General features: G+C 49.2%; 1 protein-coding gene across 1 annotated transcript; it reads right to left on the bottom strand.

Annotated features, from left to right (window-relative positions):
• Window positions 1-298: 298 nt before the first annotated feature.
• Window positions 299-20,197, bottom strand: NDUFA11 (NADH:ubiquinone oxidoreductase subunit A11). The gene is made up of 4 exons (XM_020971401.2): window positions 20,036-20,197; window positions 9,169-9,261; window positions 1,325-1,447; window positions 299-532 (listed from the first exon to the last, which is right to left on the bottom strand). The coding sequence occupies exons 1-4, from the start codon at window positions 20,130-20,132 to the stop codon at window positions 414-416; spliced, it is 432 nt and encodes a 143-aa protein (XP_020827060.1). The 5' UTR covers window positions 20,133-20,197; the 3' UTR covers window positions 299-413.
• Window positions 20,198-20,324: the final 127 nt, after the last annotated feature.

Raw genomic sequence — 20,324 nt, 5'->3', positions numbered from 1 at the left:
GGGGGGTGAGAGGCCATGAGCTGAAGATGCCTCGCAGGTTATGAGTCTGACAGGCAAGTTTGGATGGGGGCAGGGCTTAGGGGAGAAGATGGCTGAGTTCAGTTTGGGGTATGTTAAGTTTTAAGATGTTTACTGGACATACAGTTCAGAAGGTCTGAAAGGCAGCTGGAACCTTTTCAAAGCTCTTAACCCAGCCATTATCTTAGCAGTGAAAAGTTCACGACCCTCGGCCACATCCAGTCCCCAGGAAGGATGGGGGCAGTGCCTGGCCAAAGAAGAAGACAACTTCAACGTGGCATCAAGCTGTTCCAAGCTTTACTTAACATCAGAGAAAAAGGAAATTGTTTGGGGAAATGCTGAGTTGGGGTACTATATATCAACCTTTTTTTACAAAACACCCGACAAAGGCATCGTCAGTGCTTAGTTACGGGGTCGCTGGCCAGCTTCCAACCTTCCAGTTTACCCATCTTCAAAAAAGCAGCGGTGGCACCCATGTATACACACGCTGCTGCCCCGCCGGTATAGCTGTGCACTGCAAGAGAGGAAAAGTCAGAGGGCAGGGTAGCGACCACAGTCTGGACCTCCCCCTATGCCCCACCCTCCTCCACAAGCCAAGCCAAAGTGCTTCTGGTATCCTAAGATCCAGAGCTAGAAAGGGGGCTTCTTATAAAGAAGCAGCTCAAAGCCCAGTGAGGTCTGATGACTTGCCTAGGTCACAAGGAGAGTATGGCCTCTATTGGAGGGGGCAGGATTGCAAGGCCAGGCCAAGGACAGGGGTGAACCAGCTTGGGAGCAGGCTCTTGGCCCACAGGCCCCAGCTTCACCAGGTCACACTCTAGGCAAGTGAATTCTCTTGTCAAGACTGCAAAACAACAGACTTCCTGCCCCCAGACTCCCTCTAAGAGGCACAGAGTTAAAGAGTCCCTAAGCCTCCCTCTAGCCCCCGGATTGTTCCACCAAGAAAGATTAGGGGAGGCACCACTAGTCCAATCAGGGCCCAGTTATCAGACCAACACCTAAGCTAAAGGGGTCTGAGAGGTCACTGAGTTCAAGCCCCGTCTTACAGTCAGAGATTGTTGGATCTGGAGGCAATGGATGGACACAATAGAAAGATGTAGGGTCAGAAGACTTGGGTTTGAATTCCACTCCCCTACTGACTTCCTGTATAAGTCACTTTGGCTCTCCTAGCCTCAGTTTCCCCAGCTGGAAAATGAGGGGGTTGAATAAGATGAGCCCCTCTAATTCACAGGGTCGGGAGACTTGGAACGGCCAGTTCAGCCACGAGTCAGTGGGAAGGGCTGCAAAAACCCTTCCTGGGACTTACTTCGAGCTCCGAGGGTCATGCCGGCAGCACAGCCTCCAAAGAAGTAGTTCAGGGGGTCATCTGGTTTTTCCCGAATCTGAGCACTGACACAGGAAGTGATCCCAAACATGGCACCTATGGCAGCTATAATTAGAGGGGTGGGGGAAGAACAAGAGAGAAAGCATGAGAACATGAACCAACTAAAATCTCTCCTGCTCAGGAGACAACACAGATGCAAAGGTTTTCAAGGCCAAGAAAAGACTCAGCGTCATATACCTGGTGTGAGGAGGGCCCAGGGTCACCCAGCCACTAAGTGAAAAGCTCCAAACTGGCTGGAACCACAGTGTCAGAAGTGGGAGTGACCAGGACCTGAGGCAATCACAAAGGCTCAGAAGCCACGCAGCCCAACCTGCACCGGACCAAGAACTCCCTCCGTAACACCTCTCGACAAGTGGTGAAGCAGCCTTCCTCTAGCCAGCCACATGCCTGGTGTCCCCTGCTTCCCAAGGCAACCTATTGCACTTCTAAACAACTCTAACTATGAAGTTTTTCCAACCGTTTAGCCTCAACCTTCTCGACAGCTTCCATCCACTGGTGGGACCAGGCTGAATAAGCCTAACCCCTCTTCCATGGGACAGGCCTTCAGATTCCTGAAGCCGCCATCATGTCCCCCCTAAGTCTTCTCTTCTCCAGCTTCAGTTGGTCCAGCTGGTTCTCAAGGCTCTTTCTCATGGCCGCCACCCTCTGTACATTCTCCAGGGACTCAACATTCCCCCTCCAATAGGGCATCTGGCCTGTACCCTGTATTTCAGATGTGGTGTGATCAGGGTGGAGTGGAAGGGCCCCTCCCTCTTTCATTCTGGGCACTCTGGCCCTCTCTTAATGCAGCCCAACATTCCAGCAGCTCTTTGGGCTGCCATGTTATACTGACTCAAAGTGTGCAGTCCTCCAAATCCATACATTTCCCCCCCTCCACAAGTCTAGCTATACTTCTCCCACTTTTTATATATGAATTAGCCTTTTTTTTTTTGGGTGAGGCAATTGGAGTTAAGTGACTTGCCCAGGGTCACACAGCTACTAAGTGTCAATGTTTGGTCTGAGGCCGGATTTGAACTCAGGACCTCCTGACTCCAGGCCCGGTGCTCTGTCCTCTGTGCCTGGCTGCCCTGAATTAGACTTTTAAACTCAAAAAGAGAATTGTACATTTAACTTTATTCAGTATTATCAAATTAGACTGTATTTTTCCATTGATGCTAAGGCTGTGAATCATATAATACCACAATGGCTACAAAATAAAGATTCTAGATGGCCCAAAGGCAGAGACACAGGCAGGCCAGAAATGGGCTGCAGCACATTACCAACAACGGCCTGTATGCCAGAAATGGCATAAAAGGTATCCAGGAAATGTATGGCTGAAAAAGAAGGTGGACCGAAAGCAAAGGATAACATATGGGCAACCGAGTACTGCACCGCTTCACAGACGTTAAAAGGCTGTAAGACAGAGCAGGAATTCTAAGTTGTTTGGGTCATGGTTCGCCCCTCCCCCCATAATTTATCAGTCTGCAAAAACCTATGGATAGACCCTTTCTCAGAATACTTTTAAATGTAAAAAACAGAACACATTTACAAAGAAAACTAATTATCCTGAAATAAAATTATCAAAATATTTAAAGACAGGCACATGCACAGACTAAGAACCCCTAAACTAAAAGGTCTCCAGGGGGGCTGGACGAATCCTCTGTGAAGAATTTACTGAAGGACAGGAACAAGAGTCAGACAAGATGAGAAGATGTGGACGACCTGGGGTCTGCGTCATCACCACAAAATCCATGGAGTGACACGAGGGGTCAAATCAAATGAGCTACCTTATGTGAAGCGCTTTGCAAACCTTAAGGCACTGAGGAAGTGCTTAAGTTTTATCACTATTACTTTCAACTGCTGGACAGAGAGAGACCTGGCCCATGCCCATCATCACGGCAGCTTGGCCAGATCTCCAGTTGTCACATGTTAGCTATCCCTCCCAGCTCGGCATCATTTGGAAATTGGATAGATATGTTCTCTACAGCTTCATCTGTATCACCAATGAAGTATGAAAACAGAACAAGGCTGAGTACAAACTCCTGGGGCGATCCCCCTAGTGAGCTCTCTCTTATTGGATAGAAAAATTTTATGGATATCTTTTGGTTTTATATTACCTAACATTCCCTCCCTATTCCCAGATCTTCTCCACCCCACTCCATCACACCATGTAACAAAGGATTTTCTCTAGGGGCAGTCAGGTGGTACAATGGATAGAACACTAGCCCTGAAGTCAGGAGGACCTGAGTTCAAATCCGGCCTCAGACCAATCACTTGACACTTACCAGCTGTGTGACCCTGGGCAAGTCACTTAACCCCGGTTGCCTAAAAAGAAAAAAAAAAGAAACAAAGGATTTTCTCCAATTTGATACTGAATCACTAACACCTATTCTTTGGGTCTGCTCATTCAAACAACGACCTTCTGTGTCTCTATCTTGTCCATACAGACAGCATTGGAAGCTTTTTCAAATGCTTTGCTAAAAGCTATGTTTCTAAAATGAGGGGACTGGACCGCATGACCCCTCAGGTACCTTCCAGCTCAGAACCTCTGACCCTAGGTTTAGAACATGCTCCTATCTAGCTCGAAATGCTGCCAACGAGGAAAAGGACCCGCAGGCTTGCATGCTCTGCTCTTGACGAAGCCAGGCTGACTCTTCAGGAACAGTTTATGGTCAGTGACTGGACAAGACTTGCCTGCAGCCCTGTGGCCTCTCTCCTGTTCTTTGTGATCTTTCCTGTTATCCCTGGCTTAGCCACGGCAGCAGCTCCTTCCAGATACCCCAGGAGGGGAGCAGCTGGGTGTTCCCTTTCCATCTCCTTATGCAATACAGGGTTCAACTCTGTATTTTACTGACCATCTAGTCTAAACTTCCCCCTTCAGAATGACAACATGGAGATGGAGAGGCAATGACCTGCCCAAGGTGAAACAGCAGGGGAGCAGAAAAAATGTAACTCTCCTTGCTTTCATTCCACTCTGGCATCCTACCACAGAATCACAGGTTTAAAGGTAGGTAAGTACCTGAGAGGTTACCAAATCCTGGAGCTCAGAGAGGTTAAGTGACTTGCCCAAGGCAACATCCGGTGTGAGGCAGGGTTCCAGCATATGCCTTCCTAACTCGTGCTAGTTCAAGGTTTCTGGTCGTGTGCTCCCCATCTGCTGAGCTCTTGAGGGCACAGACCAGGAACGGGAAACCTGCGGCCTTGAGGCTACATACATGTGGCCCTCTGACTGAATCCAAACTTCACAGAACAAATCCCCTTAATAAAAGGACTTGTTCTGTAAAACTTGGTCAAAAGGCCGCACCCAAAGACCTAGAAGGCCACATGTAGCCTCGAGGCTGCAGGTTCCCCACCCCTGGCCTAGATCATGTCTTCTTCTTGCTAGGATCATGGGATCTGGAGTTGGAAGGGCCTTTGGAGGTCATATAGTACAACTTTCATTCTGCTGCTGGGGAAAAGTGAGTTTCTTAAAGCTACATAAAAACAAAGGAGCAAAGCCCAGGGCTGTTTACACTGCCTGGCTTCCTCTGGGAAGAGACAAAAAGGACATTCCGGCCATGCTCTGGTCACTTAATAGGACGGTTCATGTGGACAAAAGGCCAGTGCACCTGGAAATGACAAGATGGGACTGCCTGGGTGACTTCAGTCACTTGGAAATTAGGGAAACCTGTTCTCTGTGGCTTCATCTATATCACTAAGAAAAGCATCAGAATGGCAGGAGAGAAAAATGAGTCCACGCTGCAGGGGCCGCCCACTAGAGCTCCTGCTAATTTGATATACATTGTTTATCATGCTCTTTTGTGACTCTTCTTTCTTCCAGGAACTAGTCCTTCCTGAGAGGGTACACCCCTCCTTTCCCCCCCAACTGCCACAGAGATCATGCTCCAAGTCATATTTCAGAAGCTATAGCTAAATCGTTTTCATTCGGTGGCAGAAATAGTGCTGAATGTAGGAGTGAGGAGCCTGGTCTGGAAAACTGGCTGACATTTATTTACTCTGTGATCACAGAAAGGCCTCAGCCTCAGTTTTCTGCATAACAGGGATTTTGTAGTTTCTCTTATGACTCTAAGTTATAAATGAGATGCCAATTTGCACTGGTGGAGAGACTTTCTATACCAGGAGTTCACACAGGTTTGAACTAGGGGAAAAGGGGGGAGGGGGAAAGGAGAAAAAGAATGTTTGTACTGAGTGGTTGTGAAGGAAGCAGCACCAGGCACCAGGCAGACACTCAGCAAAGTTTTGCTGCCAGTCCTCTGTCCACCCCAGCCTCACCAGGCCCGTTAGGACCCCCAAACTTCAGTTGGCAGAGAAATATTTTTAGCAGCACCTAGGTGAGGGACTAGACCCCCAAGTGCCTGGCCTGGGAGCCAGGAGATCTGGGCTGTAGTCCTGGCTCTCTCTGACGCCTCACTGTGTGACCTTGGGCAAGTCACTTCCTCCCCTGGGCTTCTGTTTTCCTTTTCATCTGTGAACTGCTGAGGCGGTATGGCCCAGTGCCAGGATTTTAGTGTTAGGTGAAGCCTGGGCTGGCACTCTCCCTCCTAGAGGATCCAAGGCAGGGCTCACCACAGTCCCTGGCTTAGAGGACTGTCGTAACAAAGGAGGAGGTTCTGCAACCCTCAGAGTGCCTCATAAATGCAAGTGAGGAGCAAAATCCTGGCTGTCAGAGCTGGCATGGACCTCACCAGGGACAGGGCCGGACCTGAGAAGCCATCACTGGGTGGGAGGGGCTCCCTCAGCCAGGAAAGGTCAGCTCCTCGTCTCGGTGGCACTCAGTGTTGCCCAGAGTCCTGAAAAGCAAAGCGCCTTGCCCAGCGTCCCTCAGGCCCTCTTAGCCATCAGGCCAGCTCTCCACTATGGCACTCCCATGACCACTCATACAACTATTAAGTGTTGGCAGAAGGATTCAAATTTGGGCATTCAGTGCTCTGCTGTCCCCAAGACCCACGCTGCCTCCACATTTCACACAAACTGATGCCTAGGGCCGAAGTCACACAGTGGGTAGGGAGAGCCAGAACCAGGCCCCAGGTACCCTGACTCCCAGGCTTATAGACAATGAGCTAGTCTCTCCTCCCAGATGTCAGGAGGAAGAGAGATCACCGTTCTGAAATAAGCACCCCAGCAGTGTCCCGCCTGACTTACAAAGTCACCAATGAACATTACGGAGCCTGTATTGGATATGACTTCTTCTGTTAAACATTTCCCAATTGTATTTTACTCTGGTGCAGGGTACAACTGCTTAGGAGAGTCCACCTGTCTGCTCTACCCCAAGGGCATCTCAATACCACCCTTGACCTTATGACAATGCAGTGGAGTTCAGGATGGAGCAGGTCTGGCAAAGGGACTGCCTCTCATCATTACTGGCCACCCCTCACTGGGGAACCCAGGGCTGCCTTATTATCAGATAGAAACTGGGCATGGAAATTTGTGATCACCACAGAATGCTGCACACTCAGTCTTCTTCTGAGGACTTAGCATGGTGCTCGTCCCTTTGGGAAAGGACAAGATTTCTCAGAGAACAGCTGCCTTCTGGGACAGCTCAGGGCAGGGGCATGAGACGGGCAAGCCCCCCTCCAAAGAGGAGAGGAAACCAGGAGCCTGGGCTCTAACATCCCTTTAATTTCACCACAATTAGTCATGTGCCCGCAATATACAAGGCCCCATGAGGAACCCTGGGGCCACAAAGATGGGCGGGACACAGACTCTCCTCTCAGGAAATTTACAACAAGTGCACAAATCAGGACGCAAGAGACTGAGGCAGAGCCAAGAAGAGAGCCAGACAAGTGCCACCCAAAACCCACAGAGCTTGAGCACACCTTAGTCTGATAGGGTTGGTCAAAGGAGGGCCTTTTCTGGCAGCCAGAAGCGGGCACAGATGAGGACGGGTCCCCTCTAAGAATGGGTGACAGCACCAGCAAACGCACAGGGGCAAGATGAGGACAGACGGAGGGCCAAAGCAACAGGGGTCCTGCTCAGGGAGGCCTATGGCCCTATGGCCTGGAATCCGATAACAGAAAGGCTAGAATGCAGACTCCGTTCACTGGGCGAGAAGAAAGCACTACAGGCTTTTAATAAAGGGGTGCTACGGTCGGAGCAGGGCTCAGGAAGGTCCCTGGGGCTGCATGGGTAAGGCTGGAGGCAAGGAGGCCAATTAGGAGGCTACTGGAATAGTCCAACCAAGCGTTGTAAAGGCCTATGCCTGGACATGGAGGGAGTAAAGAATGGACAGATATCGGATCCTGGAGAGGTAAAACAGGAGCTAACCAGATGGCAGGGAGTAAGGAAGAAGGAATCCAAGATGACTCCAAGCCTACAAAGCTGGGACCGGGAAAGGACAGTCATCTCATTAAGAGAAACAGAGGGAGTCAGGGGGAAGAGCTGGAGGGGTTTTAGGGGTGGGAGGGCCGGGGAATGATTGAGTTTGAGACATCAGCAGAAAATTCAGTTAGAGACATAGACTTGGTCATCATAAAACTGGCAGCTGAAACAATAGGAAGAGATGAATTTATGGAAGGAGAGAGGGGGCCAAGGACAGGGCCTCAGGAGCCCCTCTGCACAGATGTTGTACTCCACGATTAAGCAATTCTACTTAGGCCACACGGCAACCTAGATCAGAGAGAAACTACAACTGTCTATAGCCGTATGAAGAGAATAATGGCTCACATTGAGGAGGGCCAGAGACAGGCAAGAACTTGACCGTTCTGATGGCGTGTGCCTTTACCAAGGTCAAGGGAAGGGGACGGGAAGGGTACCATATATCTCACAGCATTGAGGTGCTAGGCCTGCCAGTGCCACTTCTACATGTACTGTGACTGATAATAATAAAAATAACAACAGTACCCCTATGGTGCTTTAAGTGGGGCTAAGCCCTTTCTTCATAACCACAAGATGTAGGTAATGTAAGAATCATCACCCTTGTTTTCTAGATGTGGAAACTGAGGCTCTGCTCACAATACCACAGTGAGTAGCTGGGATGAGTCATGTCCACTGACTTCGAATCTAGCCCTCCATCTATGGTGCCAAGCCGCCTCAGACTAAAATGTGGCAGGGCCCCTCTTGCCCAGAGCTCAGGCTTTCAAGAGGTGCTTCCTGTAAAACAAAAGACAGTACGAGCAATGTGACGCAGTGGAAAGAGGACCATGGTTGGAGAGGAGAGATCTGAGTCCGCCCCAGCTCTTCCTGGCTGGGTGACTGTGCAGAGGGTGTCTTGGGTCATGTGGCAGCACACATCTAGGGTGGTGACAGATGCCAACCCTGAACCAGATCATGCTTCACCTCCCAAGCAGCGGGCTTCCCCCGCCCCCTGCTGGGCTCTGACACAAGGGAGAGAGAGCTACAAGACCTGCCCTGGCGCAGTCCCAAGTCTCATTGGGAAGCCATTCATTTCTTCATTCACCCCCTCTTTGGGAGAGCCTGTTCCCCACTATGTTTTAGGGACACAAATTGTGCTAATGCCACATCTCTTCCCTTGCGGAGTTTATGGGGAGTACTGGAGTCATTCCCTTGTCCACTGAACTGATTCTGCTTGGGCTCTGCCTTAAGTGTGGGGGATATAAAGATTTTAAAAACTCACTGCCCTTGTCCTCAAGACAGTTCAGAGGTACACAAATCACTGTGATGCATGAAGAGCTCTCTGGGACCTGGAGGAGGGGGTCAGGATTAAGCTGGATCTTAAAGAATGCAGTTTAGGCTAACTGGCCCAGAGGGTAAACACAGGGAAGCAGTAAGAGATAAGACTGGAGAAGGAGGTGGGGGCACAACACCAGAGAATGGCAGGGGTCTCTTACCCATGGAGAATGTAAATTTCCCAGCCCTTAATATTCCCTCTGCAGTTGATTCAGGCGGGACAAACACAAGGTGGTAGCCAGATGCCACCAAGCCTGCAAAAAGAAAATGTGACTTGTTAAACAATGATTTTCATTAACAAATAAGAACTGAACTCATTCCTCCAATGGATCTGTGATCTCACTGAAGCAAGTACTCCACCCCACGGTTCAGATCATAACCCATTCATGCCTTTCCAGCCAGTGCCGGCTGAGTCCTTGGGAGAGGACACCTCACCCGTGGGAGGCACTGCTTAAGTATGCTTCCTGTTCCTGGTGACCAGTGCCACCCCCAAGCTGTTCAGTTGTTGTCCCTGCTCTTACTTCCCAAGTGACCCACTGATTCCCAATCATGCATTCTCTATGCGCTACACGCTTTACGCATTGGTCAGCTGGAAATATACTCCAACAACCTGCTTGTGCCCATCACGTAGCTCCCCAATGACCCTGGTGGTCACCTGCAACTCTGAGTTCTCAGAAACTGTGTCGGTCCCAAGATGTGCAAATACTGGAAGAATTCTGGCGTCAAAAATAGAGGCTGTTGTGTTAGAAAGGAGCACGCACAGTTTCTCCAATGCCTCGCCATCTCCTCCAGCTCAATCTGAGTCTTCCTCACTGTCCCCCTGCCGAGGCGGCCTGACCCAAACGTGTGACGTGATGGACTCACTCCATAACTGCCAGCCAATGCCACATTAGCCTGAACCCATGTGACTTTTCCCGTGTGAATGATTCTACTAACAGGCTATCGTGGATCTTCCTGAAGGTAACTCTAAAGTTCTGGGGTGTGATGCACTGGGTCAATGTCACCCACCAAAAGGGGCACTGTGAGGACCTCATCATCAGACTGCATCCTTAGTCCAGCTGGCTGGCCATGAGATTGGCCAAGGCAGCCCAATTTAACTTCACAAGATCACGGACTCGGAGCTGGAAAGGACTGCAAAGGTCAGCTCATCTAAACCCTCATTTTTGAGATGAGGAAACTGAGGCCTAGAGAAGTCAAATGATGTGGCCCAAGTCACAAGACAGCTTATCAGTAACAGAGAGAGGATTCCAATCTGGGCCCAGATTCAAATCCAGCACTCCATCCACTGTGCCACATTTTAGTTTAATTCAGACATTTTTACATACTTAACTGTGTACAAAGCACAGGGGGCCTAAAGGCAAAAGCAAACAGTGCTTGTGCTCAAGGAACTCGTTATAACTCTCATGGGGTACCTCCTTAAGCGTGGATCTGACCACGTCACTACCCTGCTCAATAAACTCCCGTGGCTCCCTACTGCTTCTAAGAGAAAACGTATCTTATCTTGACAAGCTGAACTCATCTTGCCTTTCCGGCCTCATTGTACATGATGCTCCTCGCACCCCACAATCTGAGGGTGCTGGCCTCTCTCCCCTACATGGGATCTCTGGCCCCTGTGCGGTAGTCGGCCTTCATGCACAGAACATCCTCCGCCTGCCCATCCTCCTCAGCAGCATCTTCCACATCTCATCCCTCTCCTCCTTCGAGGTTCAGCTCAAGCGATGCCTTCTGCATGGAGCCTTCACTGACCCCCCTCTCTGCTGTCAGAGCCCGCCAGCTACCTACCTACAGATCTACTGACCTACCTCCTGTCTGTGTCCATCTCTCTAGATTTACTCTGCTTGTATTTACGTATGTACTCGCTGGTCTGCCAACAGAAGGAGAATGGACTTCAAACACTCTTTGTACTTGTCTCCCCAGCACCTAGCACAGCGTGGCACGGACTGGTTCCTTTACAACCAGCCTGTGAGGCAGACAGTGGGAGCTTTATTAGCTCCATTTAATCGACAAATATCATTTGAGAAGAAGCGTGGCTAGGATTAAGACTTTCCACATGGAGGGGCTAAGGGTGAGGGAGATAACTAAAGGGCTTTACATTGACAAATGGGAAAGCAGAAACAACATCATTGTAATTTTACAAATCAGGAAAATGATGCCAAGAGAGCTGCAGTAATCTGCCCAGAGCCAGGAAGCATCAGAGCCGGGGTTTGAACCCGGGTCCTCTTTCTGCCAAATTGGTTGCCTTTCATGCCAAGAGCCCGATGTATATCTGCGGGGTTTGCTAAGTAGGCTAATCTCCACATAACCATGTTTTACAGCTCTGCTCAAGACCCCCCATTCTCCAGTATGCCTTCTTTCTGTGACTTTCCCTTCCCATCTCCTGCTGACCGTCTCCTCTCTGAACTCTCATTCACTGGGCATGCAACACAGAGCCCTCAATTACTTTATGTCTCCACGCCTTATCTCCCCACTAGGTTTTAAACTCTAGGGAAGTAAGGCCTGCACCTATCAGTGACTCACATGTAGTAAGTATCTACTAACCACCCAACTGCCACTTTAGAATAAAGGAAAATGAGGCCTAGAGAAGAATCAAGCTCATACAGTGACTCAGTGGCAGACAGGGGCTAGTCTACTATTCGCTTCCATTCTGCAGACCCTGCCTAGTTTTTCTTGCGTCTCTAAGCCCTCTCCTCTTATTTTCCAGGCTTAGTCTTCAGCCCCCTTGCTCTTAGCCTCTATATTCACCTACCAGGGAAATTCATTCACACACAACACACAGTTACAACTAACACCAGGCAGAAGGGATATCTCCAGAGAAAGAAAGGATCATGATACTGAAGAGACTCCCTAGGGGCGATCCCTTCATTGCACAGCAAAGCAAACTAAGGCTCAGGGATGACAAAGGTTATGCCACTTTTCTTTCTTGTTAAATGACCCAAGTGCCCACACCCAAGCCAAGCCTCTGGAGAGACGATGCGGGACAGTGGACTTGGATCCTGGGAGATCTGGGTGAAAATCCTGCCTCAGATACTTCCTAGTTTCATGATGCAAGCCAAGTCACTAACTTTTTTCATCTGGAAAATGGAGCTACCTTATACCCTAAGATTACCACAGGGATAAAATGTATGGTGCTTTGGGATCCTTAAAGCACTACATAAATACCAATTACTATTATTATACCCTGCACCACACTACAAAGCTGGCATCTCACAGAATCATGAGGACGTTCTCAGAAAAATTATAGACAGACAGGACTTTAGCGATCACTAGCCCAGTTCCTTCACTTTCCAGGTGAGGCCCAGAGGGGGTGACATGTTTTGCACTGGATCACACAGTGAGTAAGTGGCAAAGCCAGTGTCTAGGACTTAGGTTTCCTGTGGCCCAGCTCAGGGCTCTTCCCACTATGCTGACTCCTCAGTCTTGGTTTCTCATCTTCCATGCTTTTTGACATGTGGTATGTACAGAACATCTCCACATGGCTGTCCCCCAAATACCGAAAGCTCCATGTCAAAAAAGGAGGCCCCCTAAGCTGTTACCTCTTCTTAACCTCCCTGTCGGCATCAATGGCACCATTCTCCTCTGGGGCCCCATCTTTGGCTCGGCCCTGACAGCTGCTCCACAGTGAAGTGCTGCCAATTTCTCTCCTCCCTTGCTCATACCCAGCCCGTTGTCGCCATCCTTCCAGCTGCACTCTCGAGCCGGATCACTTCACACCTGGCTGCCTGCAGCCCCCTTCTAGGGGGCCTCCCCGCCTCAGCCTCCAACATTTCCACTCGGGTCACATTTTCCAGCCCTCGAGCCCCCTGTGATGTGCTTGGCTTCTACGCAGGGCGGAGCCCAGCTGGCCTCAGGACCAGAGTTTGGGTCTGGCTGGCGCTGAGCGGAGTGGATTCATTCCTGGCCCTGACGGGTTATCCCAGTGTTTAGACAGATCCCCAGTGAACACTAAACACACCGCCTCACTGAGAGCCAGCCTGTCTGTACATCCCGTGCATGTGGGCTCTGTCTGTGAGGTGAGGTCCAGGGCAGCCTGCTGAAAAGAGAAGGGCGGCCTCCTCCCCTCCCCCATCCAGGGGCTTCCAGCCCTCCTACAAGGCACACAGGGAAACTGAGGCCTGGACAGGCTTCCCTCCTCTTTCACTGTAAAATCTTCTCTCTTAGCCATGCAAGGAGAGCTCGTCATGCTCTTCTTCCTTTCCCTTCTGCCAACACAGACCGATGTAACAGTCTGCCACAGCAACCTTCCTCACACGTACACTGGCCCGAGTGGAGAGGGCCCTCTAAACTGTCTAGTCCAGTCTTCTCATTTCACAGAGGAACAAACCAGGGCTCAGTGAGGTAATGAGACCTGTCCAAGGTAGCGCAGCTGCCGTCAAATACAAGGATGTGGAAAGATCCCTGTCCCAGGGCCTATCACACAAGGTAACACTGTCGGAGCTACTGTGGTGTAAAACCCCATTTACGTCCAGAATTTAAAACATTCAAGAAGCATGAAATGTAAATAATTCATCAACGTTCCTGCTATAATACGGCAGCTCTCATGGCAACTCACACACAGCAAACAGCTAAGTGCCCAATTCCGTTTTGCCACACCCCAACACGAGAGCTAGGTGGCGCCATAGTACACAGAGCACTGGGCCTGGAGTCAAGAAGACTCCTCTTCCTGAGTTCAGATATGGCTTCAGACACTTCCTAGCCGAGTGACTTTGGGCAAGTCACTTAACCTTGTTTGCCTCAGTTTCCTAATCTGTCAAATGACCTGGAGAAGGAAACGGCAAACCACTCCAATATCTCTGCCAAGAAAACCCCAGGCGGGGTCAGGAAGAGTCAGACATCATGGAAAACGACCCAACACCACCACTATGGCAGCCTCCAGCGGCAGTTTCATGTGGGATGGGCAGAGTCTGGCCCCACAAGGAAGCACGTTTCGGGGAGCGCGACGGCAAGGACACGGAACTCAGAGCCAGGAGACGTGTGCTTCCATCTTCTTTGGCACTGATGCTATTCCACAATCTGGTCCATTTCATTCCTCTCTAAACGCACGCTACGCTCAGTGAGACTGAGATTCTTCCCCACATACGCCTTAGGCCCTCCCAACTCTGCCTCTGCTCAGGGCCTTCCTTTTGAGCTCACCTCAAAGAGCTATATAAGGCTGAAAAGACGCTCACAGCCACATAAGGCATTTACTGAAGTGCTCGGTATCCAGGCACTGGATACAAACACAAACAAACTAAGGCAGTCCCTACCCTCAGGAACCTTACATCCGAACAGATGCGAGGGAAGGGGCCCAGAAAACCAGAGAGTGAGTCAAGCCTAGAGGGAAGGGAACATGGTGGTCCTGGCATGGGCCTTGCCAACCATGAACGGGGCCTCACCCGGCAGTGGGATCTCCAGGGTGGAAAGCCTACTGGTGAGCAGGCAAAGAAATCCAGACAGTAAATAAAGTGCCTGAGCAGAAGGTTCTGGGGGTGACGATGTGCATCCCTCAGGGGAACCTCCCCATGAAGCCAAACGTAAAGACTTCTCCATAGTGACTCTAGACACAACAGCGAGTGCCCCCCCCCCCGGAAGGCAGCTAACCCAACTCCTAGCTCAACAGGAATCGCTTGGAACATTCCCCACAGAGGGGAATCTGGCCTCCACTAGCAAAGATGAAGCTGGTGCTGCGCAGGGCCAGGACGACAATGAGTGGGAAGGCTTCCTATACCGATCTCTCTGCAAGTTCTACCCACCTTTTCTAATTCTACCCTAATAGGAACGGTCACAACAGTCTATTTCAATCCTTTCAAGAGTTTTGTTTCGTTTTTTAAACAGGAGTCACACAGGACTCCAATGCATAAAGCAATAGGACTTTATTATGGAACATTTTAAATGACACATGGGAGGCCTCAAGGCTTAAAATGAGGCAACCTGGGGTCCAAGGCTAAGGACACGATGGGTCACAATCACCAGAGGGGAATGGATTGGATAAAACCAGACCTCAGGTGTGGCAGTCTTCAGGCCATAACAGGAAAAGGGATGAGGGATTTCGGTGGTGGTCCTTTGGGGAGGCTACCCCGGGATTTGGCATACCTAAGTTTTACTAAGCTGTCTGCTTCTCTCCCTAAGTGATGTGTGTTTGGATTCTTTCTCCCCTACACCAGGGAGCTCACCAAGACAAGCAAGGACTAGGGGATGGAAGTTTTCCCACAGGCGTGGAAGTCTCCAGAGCAGGGCGGGAGGAACGGCCTGTCGTTAGCAAGAGGAGTCACAGAAGCATAGATGTAGAGCTGGAAGGAACCTTAGTCCAACCTCCTCACGTTCTGAGGAGCAAACCAAGGCTCCAGTAAGTAAAGTGAGCTCCCCCAAGTCCCACAAACAACAGAGAGCAGTGCTAGGGCTTCAGGCCCAGGCTACCACACTGCCTCCAGGATGTCATCAGCGCCTTCTTGATGGACAAGGCAAACTTGTAAGATGATTCCAGGAAACTCGGATACTGCTGGGCTATGAGGTCGGTGTTCCAGTAATCCCTGACTCTCAGCGCTGGATAGCCCCTGGAGGGCAGCCAGGCCAACCCTTATGGGAACCCAAGTCCCCTCTATAACCTCCCTAAGACATCAATCCAGTCTCCACTTGGAGAGCTCCAATTATGAGGGAATTCAGCCCATTCCATGCGAGGATGGTCTGAATAATTCTTAGGCAGTCCCTTCTCCTAACAAGTCTACAACCTGCCCCCACTGCTCCAAGTTCTGCCTTCTGAAGCCAAGTTCAATCTCTCATGTGTTAATAATTTAAATACATGAGGATGGTTATTATGTGTGTGGGCGCACCCATGTGTGTATGAAGGGAAAGGGTATATATATGTTGTGTGACAACATGTGCACATGTATACATGACAGTGTACAAATATGTGTAGGAACATTATTGTATGTCAATCCACCAGCCAACATTTATTAAGTGCCTACATAATACACCAGGCACTATGCTAAGTACTGGGGATACAAAAAGAAGTAAAACCTAGTCCCTGCCCTCAAGTAGCTAGCTCACTGTCGGGGTGGGGGAAGGGGGGGGGAAAGGGGGGAGGCCCCCCGCAGGGGGAGGTGAGGACAACATGCAAACAAATGTATACAAAGCAAGCTATATACAGATATATAGGATAAAGAAGAAATAATTAACAGAAGAAAAGCAATAAATGAAGGGTTGGGGAAGACTTCCAGTAAAAGATCAGATTTTAGTTGGGACTTAAAGGAAGCCAGGAAGAAAGGAAGTAGGCATAGCAAAGGAGGAAAAGCATTCCAGCCTGAGAAAGCTGAGAAATGGAATGTCTTGCTCATGGAACAGCAGATAAAAGAGTACGTGTTGGGGAATAAAGTGTAAGAGGACTTGAAAGGCAGGAGGCAGCTAGGTCCTAAAGAGCTTTGAATGCTAAAGAGAGCATTCTGTATTTAATCCTGGAGGCAATAGGAAGGCACTGGAGATTATTGTGGGGAGGGGAAGGATAACATGACCAGACCTGCACTTTAGGAAAATCACTTTAGTGGCTGGGTGGAGGAGGGACTGGAGTGAGGAGAGACTCGTGGCAGGTAGATCAACCAGCAGCTATCATAACAGTCCAGGTGTGAGGTGATGAAGGCCAGCACCAGAGTGGTGGCGGTATCAGAGGAGAGAAGAGGGTGTATTTGAGAGATGCTGCAAAGGTGAAACTGAAAGGGAGAGAAACTGGATATGGAGAGGGGGGCAGGGATTAGAAACATCGAGTCCAGGATGACTCTTAAAATTGTGAGCCTCAAGGACTGGGAGGATGGTGCTGCCCTCTACATATCAGGGAAGGTAGGACAGAGGGAAGGTTTAGGGGGCAAGATAATGAATTCTGTCTTAGACACATTGAGTTTAAGATGTCTACTGGAATCCAGTTTGAGATGTCTGAAAAGCAGGGGGAGATATGAGACTGGAGGTCAGCTGAGAGACCAGGACAGGACAGGCAGATTTGATCATCAGCACAGGGATGGTAATTAAATCCACAGGAGCTGATGAGATGGCCAAGTGAAACAGCAGAGAGGAAGAAGAGAAGAGGGCCCAGGACAGAGCCCTGAAGGACACCTGAGGTTAGAGGGCACGATCTGGAAGAGAATACAGCAAAGGAGACCAAGGAGTGGTAAAAAAGGCAGGATGAGAACCAGGAGAGAGCAGTGTCTTGGAAGCCTAGGTAGAGGAGAGTTTCAAAGAGGACTGTGGTCAACAGTGTCAAAGGCTGTGGAGAGGTCAAGGAGAATGAGCACTTAATAAATGCTTCCTCGGTCTAGCTATATAACAACAACAAGGACAGCTAGTATTTATATAGCACTTCACGGTTTGCAAAGTGCTTTACAGTTATCTCATTTCAGAAGCACAACCACCATGGGAGGTAGGAGTTATTATTATCCCTATTTTACCAATGAGGAAAAGTGAGAAAGCAGTTAAGTGACTTGCCCAGGGTCATACTGCTAGTGTCTGAGGCAGGATTTGAACTCAGGTCTTGCCAACTCCAGGCTACACTCTATGCATTACAGCACCCCCTAGCAGCAGCTGCCTCTTAATGCAGGTTAGGATCCTTTTCTCTCTTTTTTTAACAGCAGTTAACATTCTTAATTTACTCTGAGTCTGTAGTTACTGTAACTTCTGGATCAAGAGTTCTTACCCTGAGGTCCCCAAAGGTCTCATAATTACATTTCAAGGACCCCTCAACTTCTGTGGCAAGAAAATTACGTCTCGACCTTCACCAACATTTGGTTTCCCTTGTAATACTGCGTACTTTATATCATGCATTACATCTTGAGAAGATCCATAGGCTTTATCAGACTGCCAACCCCTGCCCTGGACCTTTTTCATACAAACTGTTCTCTAGCCACAACTCATCTCCATCTCGAAATTGTGAAGTCTTATACCTGGAGCCGGACAATCGAGTTTACATTCACCTCTATTAAGTTTCATCTTGTAAGATTCAGCATATTGGCCTCATTGTATTTTTTGGATACTTCCTTTTTTAATACATTGTTGTCCAACATGTTTAGGAGCTATTCCTGTCAGGTCCGTGTTACCTGCAAATCTGAAAAATCGGAGTCACGCCCTTATCCAGATCACAGCCATAAGCTGAAGCTTTCAGCAGCTCCGAATTCTCTCCCTCCCTCTGGCCCCTCCCCCACCCACCGAGAAGCTTTATAACTTCCACGTGTTTTTTGCTACTTGATCATCTATTGTTCTTGTTCAGTCCTGTCCAACTCTTCACGACCCCTTCTGGGCTTCCTTGGCAAAGATCCTGGAGTGGTTTGCCAATTCCTTCTCCAGCTCATTTTACAGACGAGGAAACTGAGGCAAACAGGGGTAAGTGACTTGTCCAGGGTCACACAGCTAGTAAGTGTCTGAGGTCAAATTTGAAAGCTAGTCCTCCTGACGACAGGAGTGGAATCTATTCACCTATTCACTCTATTCACCTCAATATCTAGGTGCCCCGCCATCTATACAAACCCTTTAAAAAAAAATCTGAATTGGTCAATGATTCCCCCATATCAGTCTCTTTAGGCACCTGCCTGTTTTCTTCCTTATTGGAACAGTTTTGTTTATATCTAACTCTTTTGCAGATTTTCTAGACCACGGGATGGATGCTAATTACGCTACTCTCTGAAATCCCTGCTTCTAAGTCTCCAGTTCAGGTCACATGATGCCTGGTTTTCCTTTTCTCTTCTAATACAAATTTTAACACGAATCATTTATCTTTTCTGGACGCCAAGGTCACTGGTCAGCATTAGATTCAGAAGAACAGCTCCCTTGATTATTTTCACCATCTTTTGAAGAATTAAATCATTAAGTTGATAATTTCTTAGTAGCTCTGCTTTTAGAAAAAAGAACTCTAGCAGATATCTGGGTAATTGATCATATTATGTCTCCATGACAGTTTTGTGGCCAGAAATCATCTAGTTCTTCTTCTTCTTCTTTTTTTCCTTTGGGTGAGGCAAATGGGGTTAAGTGACTTGCCCAGTCACACAGCTAGTGTTACCTGAGTCTGAGTCCAGATTTGAACTCAGGTCCTCTGGACTCCAGGGCCCATCCTCTATACACTGCGCCACCTAGCTGCCCCTGTAGTTTTCCTTTTGCTCCACATGGTCTCTAGTATACTGATAACTTTTCTACTGATTCTGCCTTCACTGAACTTTCACCCATGCTTCACCTCTCTGGTTTCTAGATTTCTCAAGTCAGTATATAGTTTAAATACACAATCTTATTCAATTTCTTCAATTACTTTTAAGTGAGGTTTACCCTTCCAGAACCATATGAAACCTAGAGCCATGGGTCTCATTCCACATCTCAGTAATGTCTATAACATCAAATTTACCTCTCTGAATTAGATCTCTCTTTCATCTTGCTTGTTATCCAAACCTTGTAGCTTGTGCATTTATCTTGGGGTGTAAGACCCCAAGAATAAATGTCAACTGACTTGCTAGCTCTATTCCTAGAGAGAATTGTGCCTCCTCTCTTAATAATGTCCTCCTTTCCTACAGCTCTCACAGGTACCCTACACCAGAAATTCACCTCACATACCTGTACGTACGTGACTTGGATGTAATAACCCAGAGAAAGTCCTCATTTTCAGTGACTCCCACGGATCTCTCACTCCCAGTAACTCCCCTGGGGGTTCCCCACTTCCAATAGCTCAGATGCAGGGGACACGTCCTCTAACCTAGATGCAGCGACTAACCCCGTCCCCTCACTCTCAATGAGTCCCCCAGGGGATTTCCCTCCCTGGAGAGAGCTCATTGCCATTAAAACACAGATGCAGTGACCTCTCTCTTCCTCCTCCCAGGGAATCCCCTAATGCCCAGAAAATTCCCAGGGGAACATTCATCGCACCCTCCCCGTGACCTGGAAGCAGTGACCTCGGGAAGGGGGGAACCTCCCCCCCAACCCGGATGCAGTAACCCCAGAGGCTTCCCCCTCATTCCCTGACCCCCCCCGGGGTGGGGAGCTTTTTCCCCATAACCCACACACAGTGGCGCTCGTTTCTCCCCCAGGCCTCACCCACAGCAGCACCCATCTTGGTGGTGATATAGGCCTTGCGGTGGCATTCTGTGCCATCGGGGACGTCCCAGTATTCCTTCATCAGTACAGACGCCATGATCACCACTCGTCCCTCCCCAAGGGCAAGCTACTCCAAGTCCCGCGAGAGGTACGCATGCGCTAACATCAGGCCGGGGTAGGGGCGGGGCGGGAAAAGAACTTGCTCAACTTTATTGAGAGCCCTTGCGCGGACACAGACTGCCTAGATTGGGGGAGGAGCCTGTATGAAGAGGGCGGAATTGGTCTCACG

Source organism: Phascolarctos cinereus, unplaced genomic scaffold (genome assembly GCF_003287225.1).
Source record: "Phascolarctos cinereus isolate Bilbo 61053 unplaced genomic scaffold, phaCin_HiC Scaffold_4;HRSCAF=312, whole genome shotgun sequence".
Lineage (NCBI taxonomy): Eukaryota > Metazoa > Chordata > Mammalia > Diprotodontia > Phascolarctidae > Phascolarctos > Phascolarctos cinereus.
This window is presented reverse-complemented; position numbering and strand designations above follow the sequence as displayed.

Coding starts and splice junctions, on each gene's coding strand:
- NDUFA11 (XM_020971401.2), bottom strand. CDS start 20,132: ATGGCGTCTGTACTGATGAAGGAATACTGGGACGTCCCCGATGGCACA. Junction 9,262..20,035: donor CAAGATGGGTGCTGCTGTGG/GTGAGGCCTGGG, acceptor TTCTTTTTGCAG/GCTTGGTGGCATCTGGCTAC. Junction 1,448..9,168: donor GAAATTTACATTCTCCATGG/GTAAGAGACCCC, acceptor CTCTAATTATAG/CTGCCATAGGTGCCATGTTT.